Below are 16165 nucleotides of genomic sequence, written 5' to 3' on the forward strand. Positions count from 1 at the left end.
CAGCAGTCACAAGCAAGATGGGTAGAATTCAGAGACAATTTTTTTATAAGATAAAACTGACTTGAATGTTAGTTTAAGAGGTAAAGTTGAGCCATCTAAAATTTCTTATTTATAAGAGGTCTTGAGTTTCAATTTTACCTGCATGCGATTAATTTTTTCAATTTTGTATGGTGTACAGGTATCGCCTATGTGCAAATTTTTTATTTGATTATATATTATATATCTTTTGTATTTCCAAAAAAAAACCAAACTGACTTGAATCTACATAACAGTTATACACAAAGTCGATCAATTCCTAAATGAAATACATAGTATATTATTCTTGATTTGTTGAATATATTAAAATACACAAATATAAATAATACTCATACCGTGATCCAATATAGTATTCAATTAAAGCAAAGCTTATGCAGAAAATTTATTTCATATTCCGTTAATCGGAAATACATTTCCTTTCTTGAAACGAAATACATCCCTTGTAATCATCGAAAATCCCCAAAATAAAAAAAATTAAAAAAGCCCCAATTTCATCTCAAATTAGGGCACGATTTCCCCAAATCAGGAAACTAAATCAAAACACGTATTCAACCACAGAAACTCCAGTCGGCTTCGCCCATGGCACCTCCACCGCCACCATGGATCCCGCGTACCCAAATCTCACGTTCCCGCCGTTCACTTTGACCGCCGCGGGCCTCTGCGACGCGTACGCCTTCATCTCTCCGGCTCCCTTCACGCCGACCTTCGCGGACTTTGCGCGGTCGTTGTACGCCACCGACTGGATCGCGCCGCCGGTGTTGAGCATGTTCACCAGCCCGATCGGCGCGAACTGGACGGAGGTTCCGGCGATGTTCTTCACCGGAGAGACGGTGATCAGCTCGAAGTTGAACGGATCGAGCTCGATGTCGATGGTACCGGAGGGCTTTGAGAGCACGAGCTTCTTCTCGCTGTAGAGGTACATCGCGAACGTCTCGACGCCGTCGACGGCGATCGGGTTCGTGCCTTGCTTCCACTCGATGTCGCTCGGCCCCGCCTTGGCGGAGACCGGGCGGGAGCACTCGGAGAAGCACTGGTTGCGTCGCTCCTCCCGGTCCCACCCGCCACCCTGGCAGTTGAAAGCTCCGACCACTCCGGTGAACTGTCGCCAACAAAAAGTTAAGCCAAATTAGCGCTAAATGTAAGTTTTTAAGAGTTCAAAAATTGTTAAATTATTTGTATAATTGAACTTAAAAGTTATAGCTGAAATTTTGAGAGATAAAATAGAAGATATATGAATTTGGAGGCGGAAATAATATTTAAAATGATTGTTACTTTTTTTAGGAGCTTATAAACACTTTGATCGAGCATATGAACTGTTTTAGAGGGCATACGATGTAGATAACAAACTACAGTAATAATATTTGTAAAAAAATTGTTAGTTATTAAATTATTAAAAAAGAAATGTATTTTTCTTAGAAAACTTATATTTTGTTAAACATTTTGGATGAGCTTATAAGATGAGTTACCTTATTGAGATTCCAAATCTTCAACATAGTCTTGCCATCGTGGAGGGGATCATCGAAGAGGCGGTCGCGCGACGGCAAGGCATAGTAGTCGCAGCGGAGGATGGTGCCGTCGGGGAGCACGAGGCTCTTGAGGAGCTCAAAGTTGTGCTTCCCGACGGAGTCGCTCACGTAGATGGGCCCACCGGATATGGCACGCGACGCGGCGTGGAACTCGGCGCAAGGGTGGGTGGACTGGAACATGTCCCAATCGGGGTGGATGAAGTTGCCCATCCACAAGCTGTTGTAGGCGCAGTGCACCATGTGGCAGCCCTGCAGCCAGAAGGTCCCGTTGGGGTCACCCGACGGGTCCGTGCACCAGAAATCGTCACCGACGCGACCCAGAGTGATCGCCTCGGTGCCGAGGAACATGAAGTCGTTGCAGTGCTCCATGCTCGCAATCACACCGTTGCCTTTGAAGTGATTCTGCACCGATTTCGTCAGCGCCTTGTAGTAGTCCTTTGCTAACTCCACACGACCGCCGTAGTCCTCGCACAACATTTCCAACAACTGCATATGTATATATTTATGTTAATATCCCAAGGAAATATAAAAGTATGAAAAAACTTGGCCTATAAAGCCCGCTCAGACACAGGGCCGACCCTAACATTTTGAGACGAAAAACAAAAAAATTGATATTTTTGTTGTCAGCTACAGATAGGGCACATAACTTTCATCTATAAAGTTCAATGAACCAAAAAAACAATGATCAAATATTGAGATAATTTAGATCTTTAAGTATTTTTCGAAACAAAATCATCAATAGCATATTCAAGATAAAGTGTTTTCAATACTTTATTTTTAATACTTCTAAAAAAAATACTTCATTCTTAATAAATAAAATCATTTTTTTGAAGATATAATAATTGGTATAGTTAACAATAACATATATGAAACAAACACAATACGAAAACAAACTCAAAAACATAGTATTAATTTGCAAGTTTTAATAAATCATTGTCAAATAATATTTTTTCTAATAAGTTCAAGATTAATAAATATTAAGATATAATTAATGAGTCTATTTTTTAAATTTGAGGATCCTAGACAGCCGATTAGACTTTGGGCCTAAAAAGCCCATAATATCATTATAGTGTAATAGTTAACATGTTAGCCTAATAAATAAAAAGGTGATGGGTTCAAAATTTAAAATATGGAAACAGAAATACTTACATGAATGACATCAACTTTGACTCCATCAATCCCAACAGCTTCAAGATGAGAGTGCATTCCTTCATACATTTGCTCAGCCAGTTTAGGAGGAACAAGGCCAACACCATTGTTGACAATCTTGTCCACAGCAAGATCTTCCATGGTTGTCTTAAGCCCGGGTGTGAGCAAGGGCTCAATCACCTTGGCCTCGGGCAGGCCCGGCACACCGGGTCGAAGCCCGCCCCAATACCCACACAGAGCGTGCCACACGTACACGTAGTCCACGCTCGTGTAGGTCTCCTTCATATCCCGAATGAAGGCGGCCATCCCGGTTTTTGGGCCGGGCCGGGCCGGGTTCGGGCTCTTGTAATCCCTAAACTTGTAGTTTTCCTCGAACTTAATCAACCTGCAGGGCATCTGCTCGCCAGCCGAGGTCCGGTTCATCCCCTCAGTGTTGAGGTCATCGTCGTCGTGGCAGATGGATTGCCACCCGTCGTCTATGAGCACGAGGCCTGGTGGGCAGCCCCCGTCGACGAGGCCCTTGACGCCCTCCATCACGCCGGTGGGCTGCACGGTGAGGTAGAAGGCGTCCCATGTGCACCACCCGAACTTGTCGACGATCCCCGGTGGCGTCTTCTCCTCGAGGAGGCGGAACGTGCCGAGGTGGTGGCGCGCCACCTTCACGGCGTCCTTCACCACCGTGAATGGGTCGTCCCCGGCGTGCATGTAGAGCGAAGCCCGGAACGACGACTCGGTCACCTTGGTCGACCCGCTCTCGACGCAGAGGTCGACAGAGTCATCGGGCCCGGGCTGGATCGAGGCCCGGAAGGCCCCGTCAATGAGCGGGAGGAGCACGATGTAGGGCCGGTCAGCCCGGCCCGGCCCGGATCGGTCTAGGAGGACTATTTGGGTCTCCCGCTCGAGATCCGACCCGTTCGACCCGATCCAGTGGGTGGTCCACCAAACCTTGAAGCGGAAAATGGACATGAATTTGATGTTCTTGAGCTTCCCAATGGGGACGACGTGGTGGCTCTTGGCCTCCACGGCGTCGAAGCCGACGAAGCAGCCGGGGGATTCGGAGGCGGCCGCCTTGTCCGCCACCGCATATGGCGAGGGCGCCGCCGTGATGTTGAGGGGCACCTCGGAGAGGATGATGTGGTCGTTCACGACGAAGTTGGATTCGTCCAGTGTGATCATGGAGTTGGTGAAGCCGTCGACGACGACGGCGGCGTTGGAGCCGCCCTTGTTCAAACTCGGAGCCATTTCTCAAGATTGGGAGAGAGAGAGATGGAGATGAGAGAGAGAGATGTTGTGAGTTTGATGAAGAAGGAGAGGAAACAATGAAGGTTTATATAGATGAGCAAGCAGCTAAAAAAAGGGCTTGCAGAATCTGGAATAAAGGGAGAAATTTTGGTAACAAACTACACTTAGTTTTGGTGTTAGAATGAATGAATGTTTGAGTTATATGCTTTTGATGAGATTTGTTTGAATGAACTTTTAGTTTGGGAAAATTGAGAATTTATAGGCAAAGTTTGGATACAGTGAAATGGACGGTTTGATTATGCGATTAGAAAATTGGACTTTTTTGTAGTGTAGTGTGGGGTTATGTAATTAATTAACATTATCCATATCAAAATATATGTGATGTGATTTTTTTTATAGAAACATCTTAATTTGCAGAAATGACTGGAGAAGTGTAGGTGACTTTTGACTTGGGAGTTTAAGACTACAAATAGGTTAGTTTTTTTTATTTTCTTGTAGTTTCTCTTTTTGTGTATTTGTAATTTGGATGTTTTCTTTCTTTTTGAGAAAGGATATTGTGAATTGGGTTATGGAAATATCACGATGATTTTAAATTAAAAGTAAATCAACAGAATAGTTTAAATTAATTAGAATTATCTTAAATTATACTCTATTAAAATTTCAATCAGATCTGATCCTAATACATAATCTACAAGCTCATAAAAAAATACTCCATTTATATTGTACACAAACAACACAGTTATTAATTCTAAGAGAAAAGGGCGGACTACGTAACAATTTATGGTATTTTCTTTCTTCTTCAATGACTATATATATATTTTCCCACCAATCGGTATATATTATATCAATAAGTTTACTGTTATAAGAAAAAAACTGAAACATAAACTTAATTGAGCTTTAGATTATTGGAGAAAGGGACATGGTTATTTTATTTTATTTGGACGATATGCGAGAAAAAAATGTAACCACAAACATCATAATTGACGAGGAACGAATATATGTACGTGGTCATAATTATATATATATATATATATATATATATATATATATAGGGGTGGGCTACCGTGAGAGCACATCTTAAAATAAGAAATAAGAGCAATTTTTAATGTATGAATTTTATGTAGAACACGTATAAATTCGTTGCATAAAGGTATGAATTGTGAAAAATAAATTTTTGCTACCTTTGGGATTCGAACTCAGGACCATAAATCCATCCAACAGGATTACGAATGAACCGTAGATCTTGATGATCTAAAGGCTGAAAATGATTCTTATTTTATATCTTAAGAAATGCTCTTATTTTAGTCATTCCCTATATATATATAGGGGGCCGCTCCAATGAGACCCCCTAATTTTAGTGAGATCTAGGGCACGATCTGGTGCGTTTATTTTATCAATCCTATGGCTGATATTGTATCTGGAGGGTGATTTTTTTTCGCAGGGTTCGAATCCTGGAGGGAGCAGAATATTTTAAATTTTGTTATTCATCAGTATATACTGCATTGTTCATCAGTATATACGGCCCTGTTCATCAGTATATATGTCTTATTCATTACGAATTTTTTAAATTTTATTTTTCATCAGTATATACTGATGAAAAACAAAATTTAAAATATTCTGCTCCCTCCAGGATTCGAACCCTGCGAAAAAAAATCACCCTCCAGATACAATAAACGCACCGAATCGTGCCCTAGATCTCACTAAAATTAGGGAGTCTCATTGGAGCGGCCCCCTATATATATATATAAAAGTTTTTTATGTGTGTCAATTAAATGATAGGGGGATCCTTTGATAGTGTTGCAAATAATAGAAAGGTTTCCTTTTTTTTTAACATAAAGCTAACTTTTTCCACATATTATTCGCATGCATATTTGCACTTCTTCTTCATATTGTTTCAATAATCTTGGTATATTTCTTTCCTTTAATTTCTTGAGGTTTTTATGGACTCACAACCAATTCTCTTCATCATATCATTAAATATATGATTAGAATCTCATTTTTGTCTCCAAATTACCATAACTATATCGAATTTAATAATCTCGGTCATCACTTATTTACCTAACTCATTAGCAAGAGAGTGTCACTAAAACCACAATATATAACACTATTATTTCAAATTAATTATCGAAAAATTCTTCATGATTAGACATATATATTTTGATACAAATTGGTAGCACTTAAGTCGTAAAGACTTTCTTAGCCCTTATAGTTGGGATGAGGTTCTTATTATTTTCATATTTCTTATTTGAAAAAAAAAATGAAGAACCACAATAGTCTCAATTTGAAGTACATCAAATTAAGCTACTTGCATGATGTATATATATTTCTTTTGTAAAGGATGACGATTTAATTAGTTTCACAAATAATCTAAAAAGAGATTCTTTTCGATAAAATGATTTTTTTTTTTTTTTGTTATTAGCACAAACCATTGTTTTGTTGGTCCTCCTCTTATTATGCATAGGTTTTTTTTTTATTATTCGTTTAATAATTGAACAACAAATTTAAAACACATATTTATAGTAGTGTATGTACGTTACACATATGTATACTAATTAAGAAATCGGCAATATGTGAATTTTTTAACGAACATAAAAATTACTTAGAGTGTAACAATTTTGTCTAATCAACCGACTTGAAATTGTACGAATCGATTAAATTAATTGTTTAGGTATATGTGGATGATGTTCAAAGGTTGGTTTGATCAAATATGCGACTGCTTTATTTATCCGATGATGATAGCTTCCTAGAATCTATCTTATTCTTTTCTTTTCTTTTTTCTTCTATTTTTTCGATGGTTTCTAAAATTAAAAATTAAATTTTAATATTTTATGAAAAAATTTAGTGCCCATGATTATATTTATATCTTGTCTACTAGTAATAGTGAGCTTGTATTTTCGCTCCCAAAGACTTTCCAATTACTATAATAATTTGATGCTTTTGATTCATAACTATATTTAATCATTTCATTTGCATGAACATATATTAAATTAATGACATAAAAGTATAAAACTTAGACTTTCATTTCAATTTTTATCATTTTAGGTATATTATAATTTAACAAATAATATGTAGTAATTCATAAACTTAAAACAGCATTGCACGGGAAAAATACTAATGACCAAATACTTTAAAACGATTCTAACTTGTAACTACAATACCTATTTAACTATTTTGTGACCCGATTTTATTTATTTACTTATTTTGTGAGCATGCATTATTTTGAATATTTTGTGACCCGATTTATTTATTTTGTGAACATGATTCTAACTCATAAAATGTTTTATTCTTAAAATAAGTTATCTCGAATATAAACTTTTTAGTGACTGCAATTTGCATCTTCACCTAGTTAGGCGAATTCTTGCAGCTTTTTGCCAATTTGATTGCGACCAAAATTGGGAATTTCATTTTACCATTAAAAGTTACGTACATGGGTCTTCGTGATTATTTATTTATTTATTTACAAATTTATTTTTAAAAAAAGAGAGTTTATGAACTCATCGATTTTTTAGATTCTGACAAATCCCTTAGCAAAAATATACATTTAAAACCCATAATTTTCATAATCTAAATTGTTTCTCCTTCACATAATAATTGATACACACACACACACACACATAATTATTATTAATTTCTCAAAAATATAAGAATTAATAATTAATTTATACATATAATTTTTATTACTTTCTCAAAAAAAATCAAATTAATATCTTAATTAATAATTTCACTTTCACAAACTTATTTTCCATAGATACGATCGTCGTTTTGTGCAAAAAGATAGAGAGAATCTGTCCCACCCACTTTACCTTCGCTTATCATTTCCACAAAATCCAAATAAAATAAGAATAAAGTTATCACTCTTTACTATTGATATATTCATTCTTGTATATGCTATCAAACTATTTGAGCTAGCTTCGACACGAAGAGTTGGTTTCAATATTTGATGCAATTACAATTTATTAGATTGCGATTTAAAAAATAATTCATTATTTTCACTAATAAATTGTAATCCATTCATTCCACCTTCATAGTCTTTTACTCCCTCCGTCCCAATAATGAAGACACACTTTCCTTAATGGGTTGTCCCAATAATAAAGACACACTTCTAAATATGGAAATAATTAGGGCTTAACAACTTCTAATTAACTCAACCTTAATCATCATATAAATACATAATAAAAACCCTAATTGAAGGAAACAATTCGTGCGCCTCCCTCATTTCAGCCCCATCTCTCTCTCTCTAATGTTCTCCCATCTCCTCCCCCTTCTCGGCTGAGTCGCCGCCGCCGAGCCACAACCACCGCCGAACACCCCTCGCCGCCGCCCTTCTGGATTCGTCGAACACCCCTCGCCGCTGCCCTTCTGGAATCACCGAACACCCCTTGCGACGACTACTGCCCTTCTGGAATCGCCAAACACCCGTCGCCGCCGCCCTTCTAGAATCGCCGAACACCCCTCGCCACGATCACCACCCTCTAGAATCGTAGCCACCGCCCTCCATCTGGAATCTCCAACCTAAATCTAACCATATTCTGGAAAACCCGTCCCCCATCTTCTCCCCCCTTTCGACACCATCTTTGGAACCCTCCGCCTTGGTTTCAGAATCCTCCATGGCCGCAGCCCATCTTCTCGCTCCAATTCTGCCACCGCCTCCCCTCCTCCGCCACCGTCCGTGGCCGGCGTCACCGTTATTACAACCACCATCACCTTCACCTCACTCGCTCTTTGTGCCCATGAGAATTGAAATCAAAATTCTTCTTCAGTAATGCCTTTTGGGTTTCAAATTTGCAGATTTATTTTTGTTTCATGCCTATGAAGACCTTGATTTTGGGGATTATTTCTGATTTGGGGTATGAATTGGAGGTTCCAAATTTGCAGACTTTTTCTGATTTGGGGATCTCAGATCGGAGGGAGCAGGGGCGAAGGGAAAGGGGTTGACGGGGACAGTGGCGATGGCTCGCCGGATCAAAGAGTGGTGGTCGGCGATGGTGGTGGTAGAAAATCTGAATTTTTAAAATTAAAAAATCAATATAATATGTAAAATAAAAGTAAATAAATTCAATAAACAAAAGTTAATCAACTACACTAATGATGTGGGCCACAATACTTTTTCACCTAAACTACATCTCCTTAATCTCCGTGCCCAAATGAAGTGTGTCTTCATTATTGGGACGGAGGGAGTATTTCTTTTTGAGATCATAGTCCCAACATATAGTCCACTTTCTAAATTAAATTTGTATTAATTTTTTATTTTTACTAAAATAATCTTATTTAGAGTTTATAAAAACTCACAATCTATAATTGTTGTCTTTCAATTAATATAGTCCATAGAATAAATAAGGGCAAATTTAAATAATTATATATATTTTGCAGTATTTTCAAATAATATTAATTATATTTTCTTAATATGTGTGAAAAAGTTAGAATAGAAGTAGGACGAAGGGTATACGTATCGAATTGGCTATATATTTAAACTCAATACTCTATATGTCTTCTATAATCAAGGAATATAATATACATGTATTTTGTTTTTTTAATTAATTATATACAAAAAAACACTTCAAACAAATTATAAAAATATTGTGACACTTTTGTTAAAAGATTGACGCGCTAATTAAGGAGAATTATATACTAAGTACATTTATAAAAAGAACATAAGGGAAAAAAAAAAAAAAAAACTTTTCAAATAAAAAATTCTCGTACTGTTTTGTTCTACCGAAAAAAGCGTAAATTAATTAGAGAGGTGGTGGGCCCACCTGATTCACGGCGAGGTTATGGCGGTGCGGGCCCCAGCGAGACCGCCGACCACGGCGGGGGATTTGTGCCACGTGGACGTGGATGAAGAGTGGTGAAGAGACAAATGCTTTAATTTGTTGGGACTGATTCTAACATAGGATTAACTAACTATAACTGCCGCCATTGAGATCTATTTTGGATCGTTGATTTCTCAACAACCCACGTTTAAGTGTTGCCTTCTTACACTTGTGCCAATGGGCTGGCCACACGGGATGGGCACGTGTTTCAGATTCTATTTTCACAAATATATTTATTAGTTTCCTTCAATTTGGGGTTTTCGTATGCCAAATTTTGGTGGTTGGGGGTTTTAGTATGACAAATTTTGTTAAAGTCAATACGAAATTAGGGTATTGGTCCTATTAGATTAGGGCTGAGCATCGGTTCATAACCGAACCGAACCGACCCATTTTTACAAAACCGAAACCGAACCGACCTTGCCAGAGGATGGACCGAACCGAACCGCCCAAAGTTTAAAAACCGACCAAAACCGAACCGGTTGAAATCGATCGGTTTCGGTCGGTAACCGAACCGAACCATTCTTTTATCTTTATTTTCGAAAAAAACTGTAAAATATCACCAAATCCACTAAAAATTGTTCCGTATTTTCGAAAATAGCAGTAAAAAATCACTAAAACGGGATGAGGTGGTTGCCACCGTCAGGAGGAGGGAAGAACCGGAGGAGAAGGGTGCGTCGCACAGGCGCTGCTGCGTCGCGCGGGCTGTGCTGCTGCTGCGTCGCGCGGGCTGTGTTGCTGCTGCCTGCTGCGTCGCGCGGGCTGTGCTGCTGCTGCTGCGTCGCGCGGGCTATGCTGCTGCTGCGTCGCCAAGCGCCGGCCTGCTGCTGGTCGCTGAGCAGTCGCCGGCCGAGGGGAGAGGTGGGGGGCGAAGAAGAGTGAAGCGAGAAGAAGTTACGTGCGGCGCAGATTCAATGTTTGAATTGTTAGGGTTTCACTTTGCACAACCCTATTTATATTTATATATTATATAATATATTTAATAAAAAATATATATAAATCGGTTCGGTTCGGTTCCCAACCGAACCATGGTTGGAAAACCGAAACCGAACCGAAAAATGATCGGTTTTCACTTTTCCGAACCGAACCGAAAACCGACCCAAAAATGCAAAAACCGAACCGAACCAAAAATAGTCGGTTCGATCGGTTTTTTCGGTTCGGTTCGGTTTATGCTCAGCCCTATATTAGATAATGTAGTAATATATAGAGAGAAAAATATAGAGGAATAGGTTGAAACGAGAACTCTTTTGTAAAATCAATAAATTTTTTAAATAAATCAATAAAATTCATAAATACGTGTATCTATCTATATGTTAAAAAAATACGTCTCCTTCAGAATTTAAATCTAGGTAAAAATGTTTGTTCATTCGGAACCTTGATTTATTCGAAAACATTATTGACTTATTCGAAAGGTCACATATTCATTTTCCATTCTCTCAATATATAGCATTCTCTATCGAATATATATATATATATATATATATATGTATGTATATGTATATATATATAGGGGAGAGCTAAAATAAAAACACTGATTAAAATATAAAATATAAACAATTTTCAGCCCTTAGATCATCAAGATCTACGGTTGATTCGTAACCTTATTGGATGAATTTGTGGTCCTGGGTTCGAATCCCAAAGGTAGCAAAAAATTATTTTTCACAATTCGTAACCATGTTTGATGAATTCGTAACCATGTTGGATAAAATTCGTACATTAAAAAACGTTTATATTTATATTTTAAGAAGTGTTTTTACCGTAGCCCTCCCCTATATATATATATATATAATGAAATGAGTTAAAATATTTTTTTTTTCAAATATAGATTAAGATTTATTTGAAACAAACATGGTTTTCGTACCTCATTTCGTATGAATTATTGTCATTTCCTCTCATATTTTGCTTGCGAATGATTGTTTGTATCCCATTATTGTGCTTTATATAGATTTGATGTCTTAGTGTAGTTTTAGAATTATTTAAGGGATAATCAAATATCAATTGGAGGATTGTGAAAATATGAGGTTGAAGTACATCTCGAGGTGAATCTGTGAACACAAACGGCGATGAAATCGGAGTCGGACGAGAAAGAATGGAGCCGAAGAAGTCGGTTGCGCACAGAGAGCCACGACCGTAGCCCGACGGCCGTAGGGAAGCACTCAACCGCGGCCGTGGGCGGGACCGCGCCCCCTTGCACCACCAGTTCGAGGATTCCCCGCGGTCAGGGCCGCGAGCGCAGGCCCGACCGCGGGCCTTCCCTTTTTTCAGCCACGGTCCTCACCGCAGCCACTACCGTGATCGTGGGAAAAAGGCAGGATTTATCCCATTGTGGGTCCCAGTCGCGATTTTCAGCGAAAAACCCTTCAAACCTTCATTTTCTACTACCATTCACTACCTATACTCAATTCAATCCACCCTCAATCCTAGCCTCTACTAATGCTCCCATCTACCCAAGATTGAAGGCATTGAAGAGGAAAGAAGTGAGAATATTGAAGAAAGCATAATTGAATAAGATTTGTCATGTCTACTTTTCTCTCTTTTGATTATGTCCCCTTTTAATTTAGGTAATTTATTTGTAAGCATGTTAGACTCACCCCCTTTTGATTTGGGGATTAGGCTAGATGGATTATGTAATGAATTGCTTTCTTTGTTCAATATATATCTTGATTGTACGTGCTTATCATTATCTTTTCAGACCCTAGCTTTATTTATTGTATGGATGGTTAGCTATTTTTTATTCATTTCTTATTTGTAATTTGAATAGGGAGAGGATAATTACAACAGATTAGGAGCTTGAAACATATCGATTCAATAAACCGGGAGGTTGAGAGTTGGGTGAGAGTTTGTTGGTCCTTTGTGCTCTTGGGAGTTATAGGTTAGAAATTGCCCGGGGACGGCAATTATAACCCGTAATCCACCGTTTTAGTTGTCCGGGAGAGGGCTGGAACTAGTGGGGAGATCACTCTACATAATTAGGCCATATCAAGATTAATATTGATTTAGTTGAAGATCATTGCTAATCCATTGATGTCTAGTCTCTAAATTACCTTTATCACTTAATTAATCCACATTACTTGTTTGATTTTAATTTGTCTTTGAAATGGTTAGGTAATTACTTAGATAACCAAACCACTCACTTCATCGCTTAGTCTAAATAGCCTAGCTCAATGAATTAGGGTAATCATTAGAGTTTAACCACTAATCCAGTAATCCTCGTGGGATACGACCTTGCCTCCTTATATTGCTACTACCTGTAGTATACTTGTGGCGTAATGAAAATAAATAGAGAACTATTTGCAGGCCCTTATATCCTGAAAATCTATGGTGGATTCATCATTTTATTGGATGAACTTATTGTTCCGCATTATTTGAAACTCATACGAGGTAAAAAAAAAAACCGAATTCATACATTTTTACATCGAATTCATGCATATTCCAAAGATAATTCATAGTTTGTAGTTCTTATTTTAAAAGAACTTTGTAGTATGTTATTATATCTGTATATAGGAGGAGGTTCAAATAAGAACTCCTTACTCCTTTTTAAAACGTAAACGTGAACCATTTTTAGTCTTTGATCTCAAGATCTACGATAAATGCATCATCTTGATGGATGAATGCAACATTTAAGTCTGAATTCAATGAATGGCGAAAAATTCATTTTTATTTTTCAGAATTAATGCAGTTAATTTTACGGTGAATGCAGTAACTTTATAGGTTCAAAGCAATATTCTTGTTGGATTCATCACTTTGTTGAATGAATTCATGAAGATTCATAACCTCAATGGTTAATTTCACTTTTAATTAAAAACAAATTAAAAATCATTTTTAATCATTAGATCATAAATATGTTGGATTTATTACTTGTTGAATTAATTTATGATTTTGGGTTCAAGTCGCATAAGTGATAGTAATTTTTTTAAATTTGTATGAATTTATCATTTTTTTTATAATAAATTCCATCACATTAAGATTCATCATATGATTTTATGAATTATAATTCCAATTTAAAATAGGTTTATAATCTACCACTCATATATCCATATAAATGTACATTTTTTGTTTTGAAAGAATATAAATGTACATCTTGAAGAGAAGGTACTCTACACTATTTTTAAAAGATAGAGTGCGCCGACTGATATTAAAAGGACTTATTAATTAAAATAATTATTCTTCTAGTAAGTAAAGTTTGGTGCAGTGTTTCCGTGAGTAGTTGGAAACACAAATGCAAATACGTGGCCAAATACCGTTAAACAGTGGTTAATTCAACGGTCATTGCCGTTGGTGTCGGTTGGAAGTGCGGTTAGCGTAAAAGACAAAACAAAAAATTGACACGACGCTGACGACTATTTCTCTTTCAAAATTTCTAATTTTATGTCCACTTTTTCAATATATTACAATTCACACGCATCTTTTTATACAAATAAAAGTTGTTAGTGTAATAAAAATATTTGGATATTTTTTAACAAATATATTTCATGGAAAAAAATAAAATAAGTCAAAATTCGTGTATTTTTTTGACAATTCGCATAGTTTGTGAGAAAAAATAAAAATGAATTAAAATTTGTATATTTTTTGACAACTTTTAAAATTTGTGAAAAAAATTAAAATAGATCAAAAATTCGTGTATTTAAACGTCATTAATCCAAATATTAATAGGAAAAATAAAGTGAAAATAATCTTAATCAAATTGATGGGACATGGCATAACAGCTAGCACATGCTATCACATAATTACAACACCAAAATTAGGGATGTTCCCATTCATTTAATTTAATGTGCTTTAATTATCGAGTAATCGAGAAGAGTAGAGTAGTGGAAATTACACGTGCCACTATCTAGGAAGATTAACCTTGTACGAAGTCGATCAAATTTATTTTCTAATCTAGATGTGTCATGTTTGCATTTATTAAGTGGGTCAAAGTTATAAAATTTGAATTGGACCATCAATTTAATTATGCATGGTTATATTAAGAAATTACACCTTATTCTAGACTTATACTGTGATTTTTTATCCTTCTCATTCATAATTCCTCTCCTCCACTTTACTTATTTCAAAGAGTTTGTAAAATGTAGTTTCTCAAAAGTTTATAAATTTTTAAAAGTATAAATAATTAAGCTTATAAAGAGAGAATTTTGTGCTACAGAGATAAAATTGAAGCCAAATGAATTTAAAAGTGTATACAATGAAAATAACAAAACATGACTGAATAATATTTGTAAAATGATTGTTGCATATAAGATTATGAAAAAATAAACTAATGGAAAATAACTTATTTTGTCAAACACTTTGAAAAACTTATCGGCTACTAAATAAGTTAATGGCTACTAAATAAGTTAATGCAATTTATCTTCTTTTTTTCATGTGATTTTCTATTATATAAGCAGGCTTAATAAACATCTAAAATAGTAGTAGGTGAAAAATATATTTTTAGCTTTACAATGAGGTCACAGATTTACACCATCATGATTCATGATAATAATTTAGCTTTACCACTCCTTTATATGTTTAAGTAAAGATGTATTCTTCACGAGCATTATGTCATATTCACGAGAATTTTCAAGACAGAGAGAGAAATTCATCTTGGATAATCAGTTGGAATATATTAATCCTATTCTTTTGCAGAACTAACTTCTTTCTTCATTAAAATAACCAATTTTCTTTATCTACATGGGCATGGAAAATGAGAGAAAAAATAGAGCATGGAGTAAGAATAACTATGTTATACACTTTCTCCGTTTATAAATAAGTGTCCTCAACCATCAGAAAACACATATTAAGGACGCAATCAAATTTATATTTGTAACTTTATACAAATATTAAAAAAGTAGTAATAGGAACACAATGAGAAGAATATGGATAGTTTACTCTAAATTATTTAAATGAGACATTTATTGAAGAACAAAGAAAAAAGTTAAATGTTACGCTTATTAATATAACATAGGGAGTATGTGGCGGAGCTAAACCTATAAATCCTAAAAATTGGGCCACAAATTTGGACAAAAATAATGAAACTCAACCAAATCCCAAACATTATTTATAGTGCAAAATTTTCGGGTCAGGCAGGGCCTAATAAACTCTGGCTAAAACCCGGCCCAAAATTCAATTGGCCGAATAACTCTGGGCCAAACCCGACCCAAAACCAGGTTGACCCATCGGGCCGGACTTATTTTGCCAATGCTAGTTGGTACGATCATACATTCATATTATCAATGGAGACACTGAATTATTTAAAAAAATTAATTTTAAAATTTTCAGTGAACGAGTAGACTAGGAGAGTGATGGACAAAATTTATTTACAAACTTACCTACAAATTAATTTCCTCAGCTAGAAAGCTCAATCCAGAATTATCTAAACACTTAAAAACAAATTAATTGTGGAAGAATAATTCAGGATATGATAAATGTAGA

The 16165-nt window shown here is 36.3% G+C and overlaps 1 protein-coding gene across 1 annotated transcript; it reads right to left on the minus strand.

The window, feature by feature from the left end:
- Positions 1 to 373: 373 nt before the first annotated feature.
- LOC130989348 (probable galactinol--sucrose galactosyltransferase 5) lies at positions 374 to 4183 on the minus strand. Its single transcript, XM_057913305.1, has 3 exons — positions 2712 to 4183; positions 1503 to 2048; positions 374 to 1135 (listed from the first exon to the last, which is right to left on the minus strand). Exons 1-3 carry the CDS (start codon positions 3951 to 3953, stop codon positions 572 to 574), a joined length of 2352 nt encoding a protein of 783 aa, XP_057769288.1. The 5' UTR covers positions 3954 to 4183; the 3' UTR covers positions 374 to 571.
- Positions 4184 to 16165: the final 11982 nt, after the last annotated feature.

This window comes from Salvia miltiorrhiza, chromosome 6, assembly GCF_028751815.1.
Source record: "Salvia miltiorrhiza cultivar Shanhuang (shh) chromosome 6, IMPLAD_Smil_shh, whole genome shotgun sequence".
Taxonomy (NCBI): Eukaryota; Viridiplantae; Streptophyta; class Magnoliopsida; order Lamiales; family Lamiaceae; genus Salvia; species Salvia miltiorrhiza.

Excerpts from the sequence above, each read along its gene's own strand:
- LOC130989348 (XM_057913305.1), bottom strand. The coding sequence starts at position 3,953 with ATGGCTCCGAGTTTGAACAAGGGCGGCTCCAACGCCGCCGTCGTCGTC. Across the intron at positions 2,049-2,711 it reads TCAAAGTTGATGTCATTCAT|TTGTTGGAAATGTTGTGCGA; the intron begins GTAAGTATTTCT and ends ATACATATGCAG. Across the intron at positions 1,136-1,502 it reads AGATTTGGAATCTCAATAAG|TTCACCGGAGTGGTCGGAGC; the intron begins GTAACTCATCTT and ends TGTTGGCGACAG.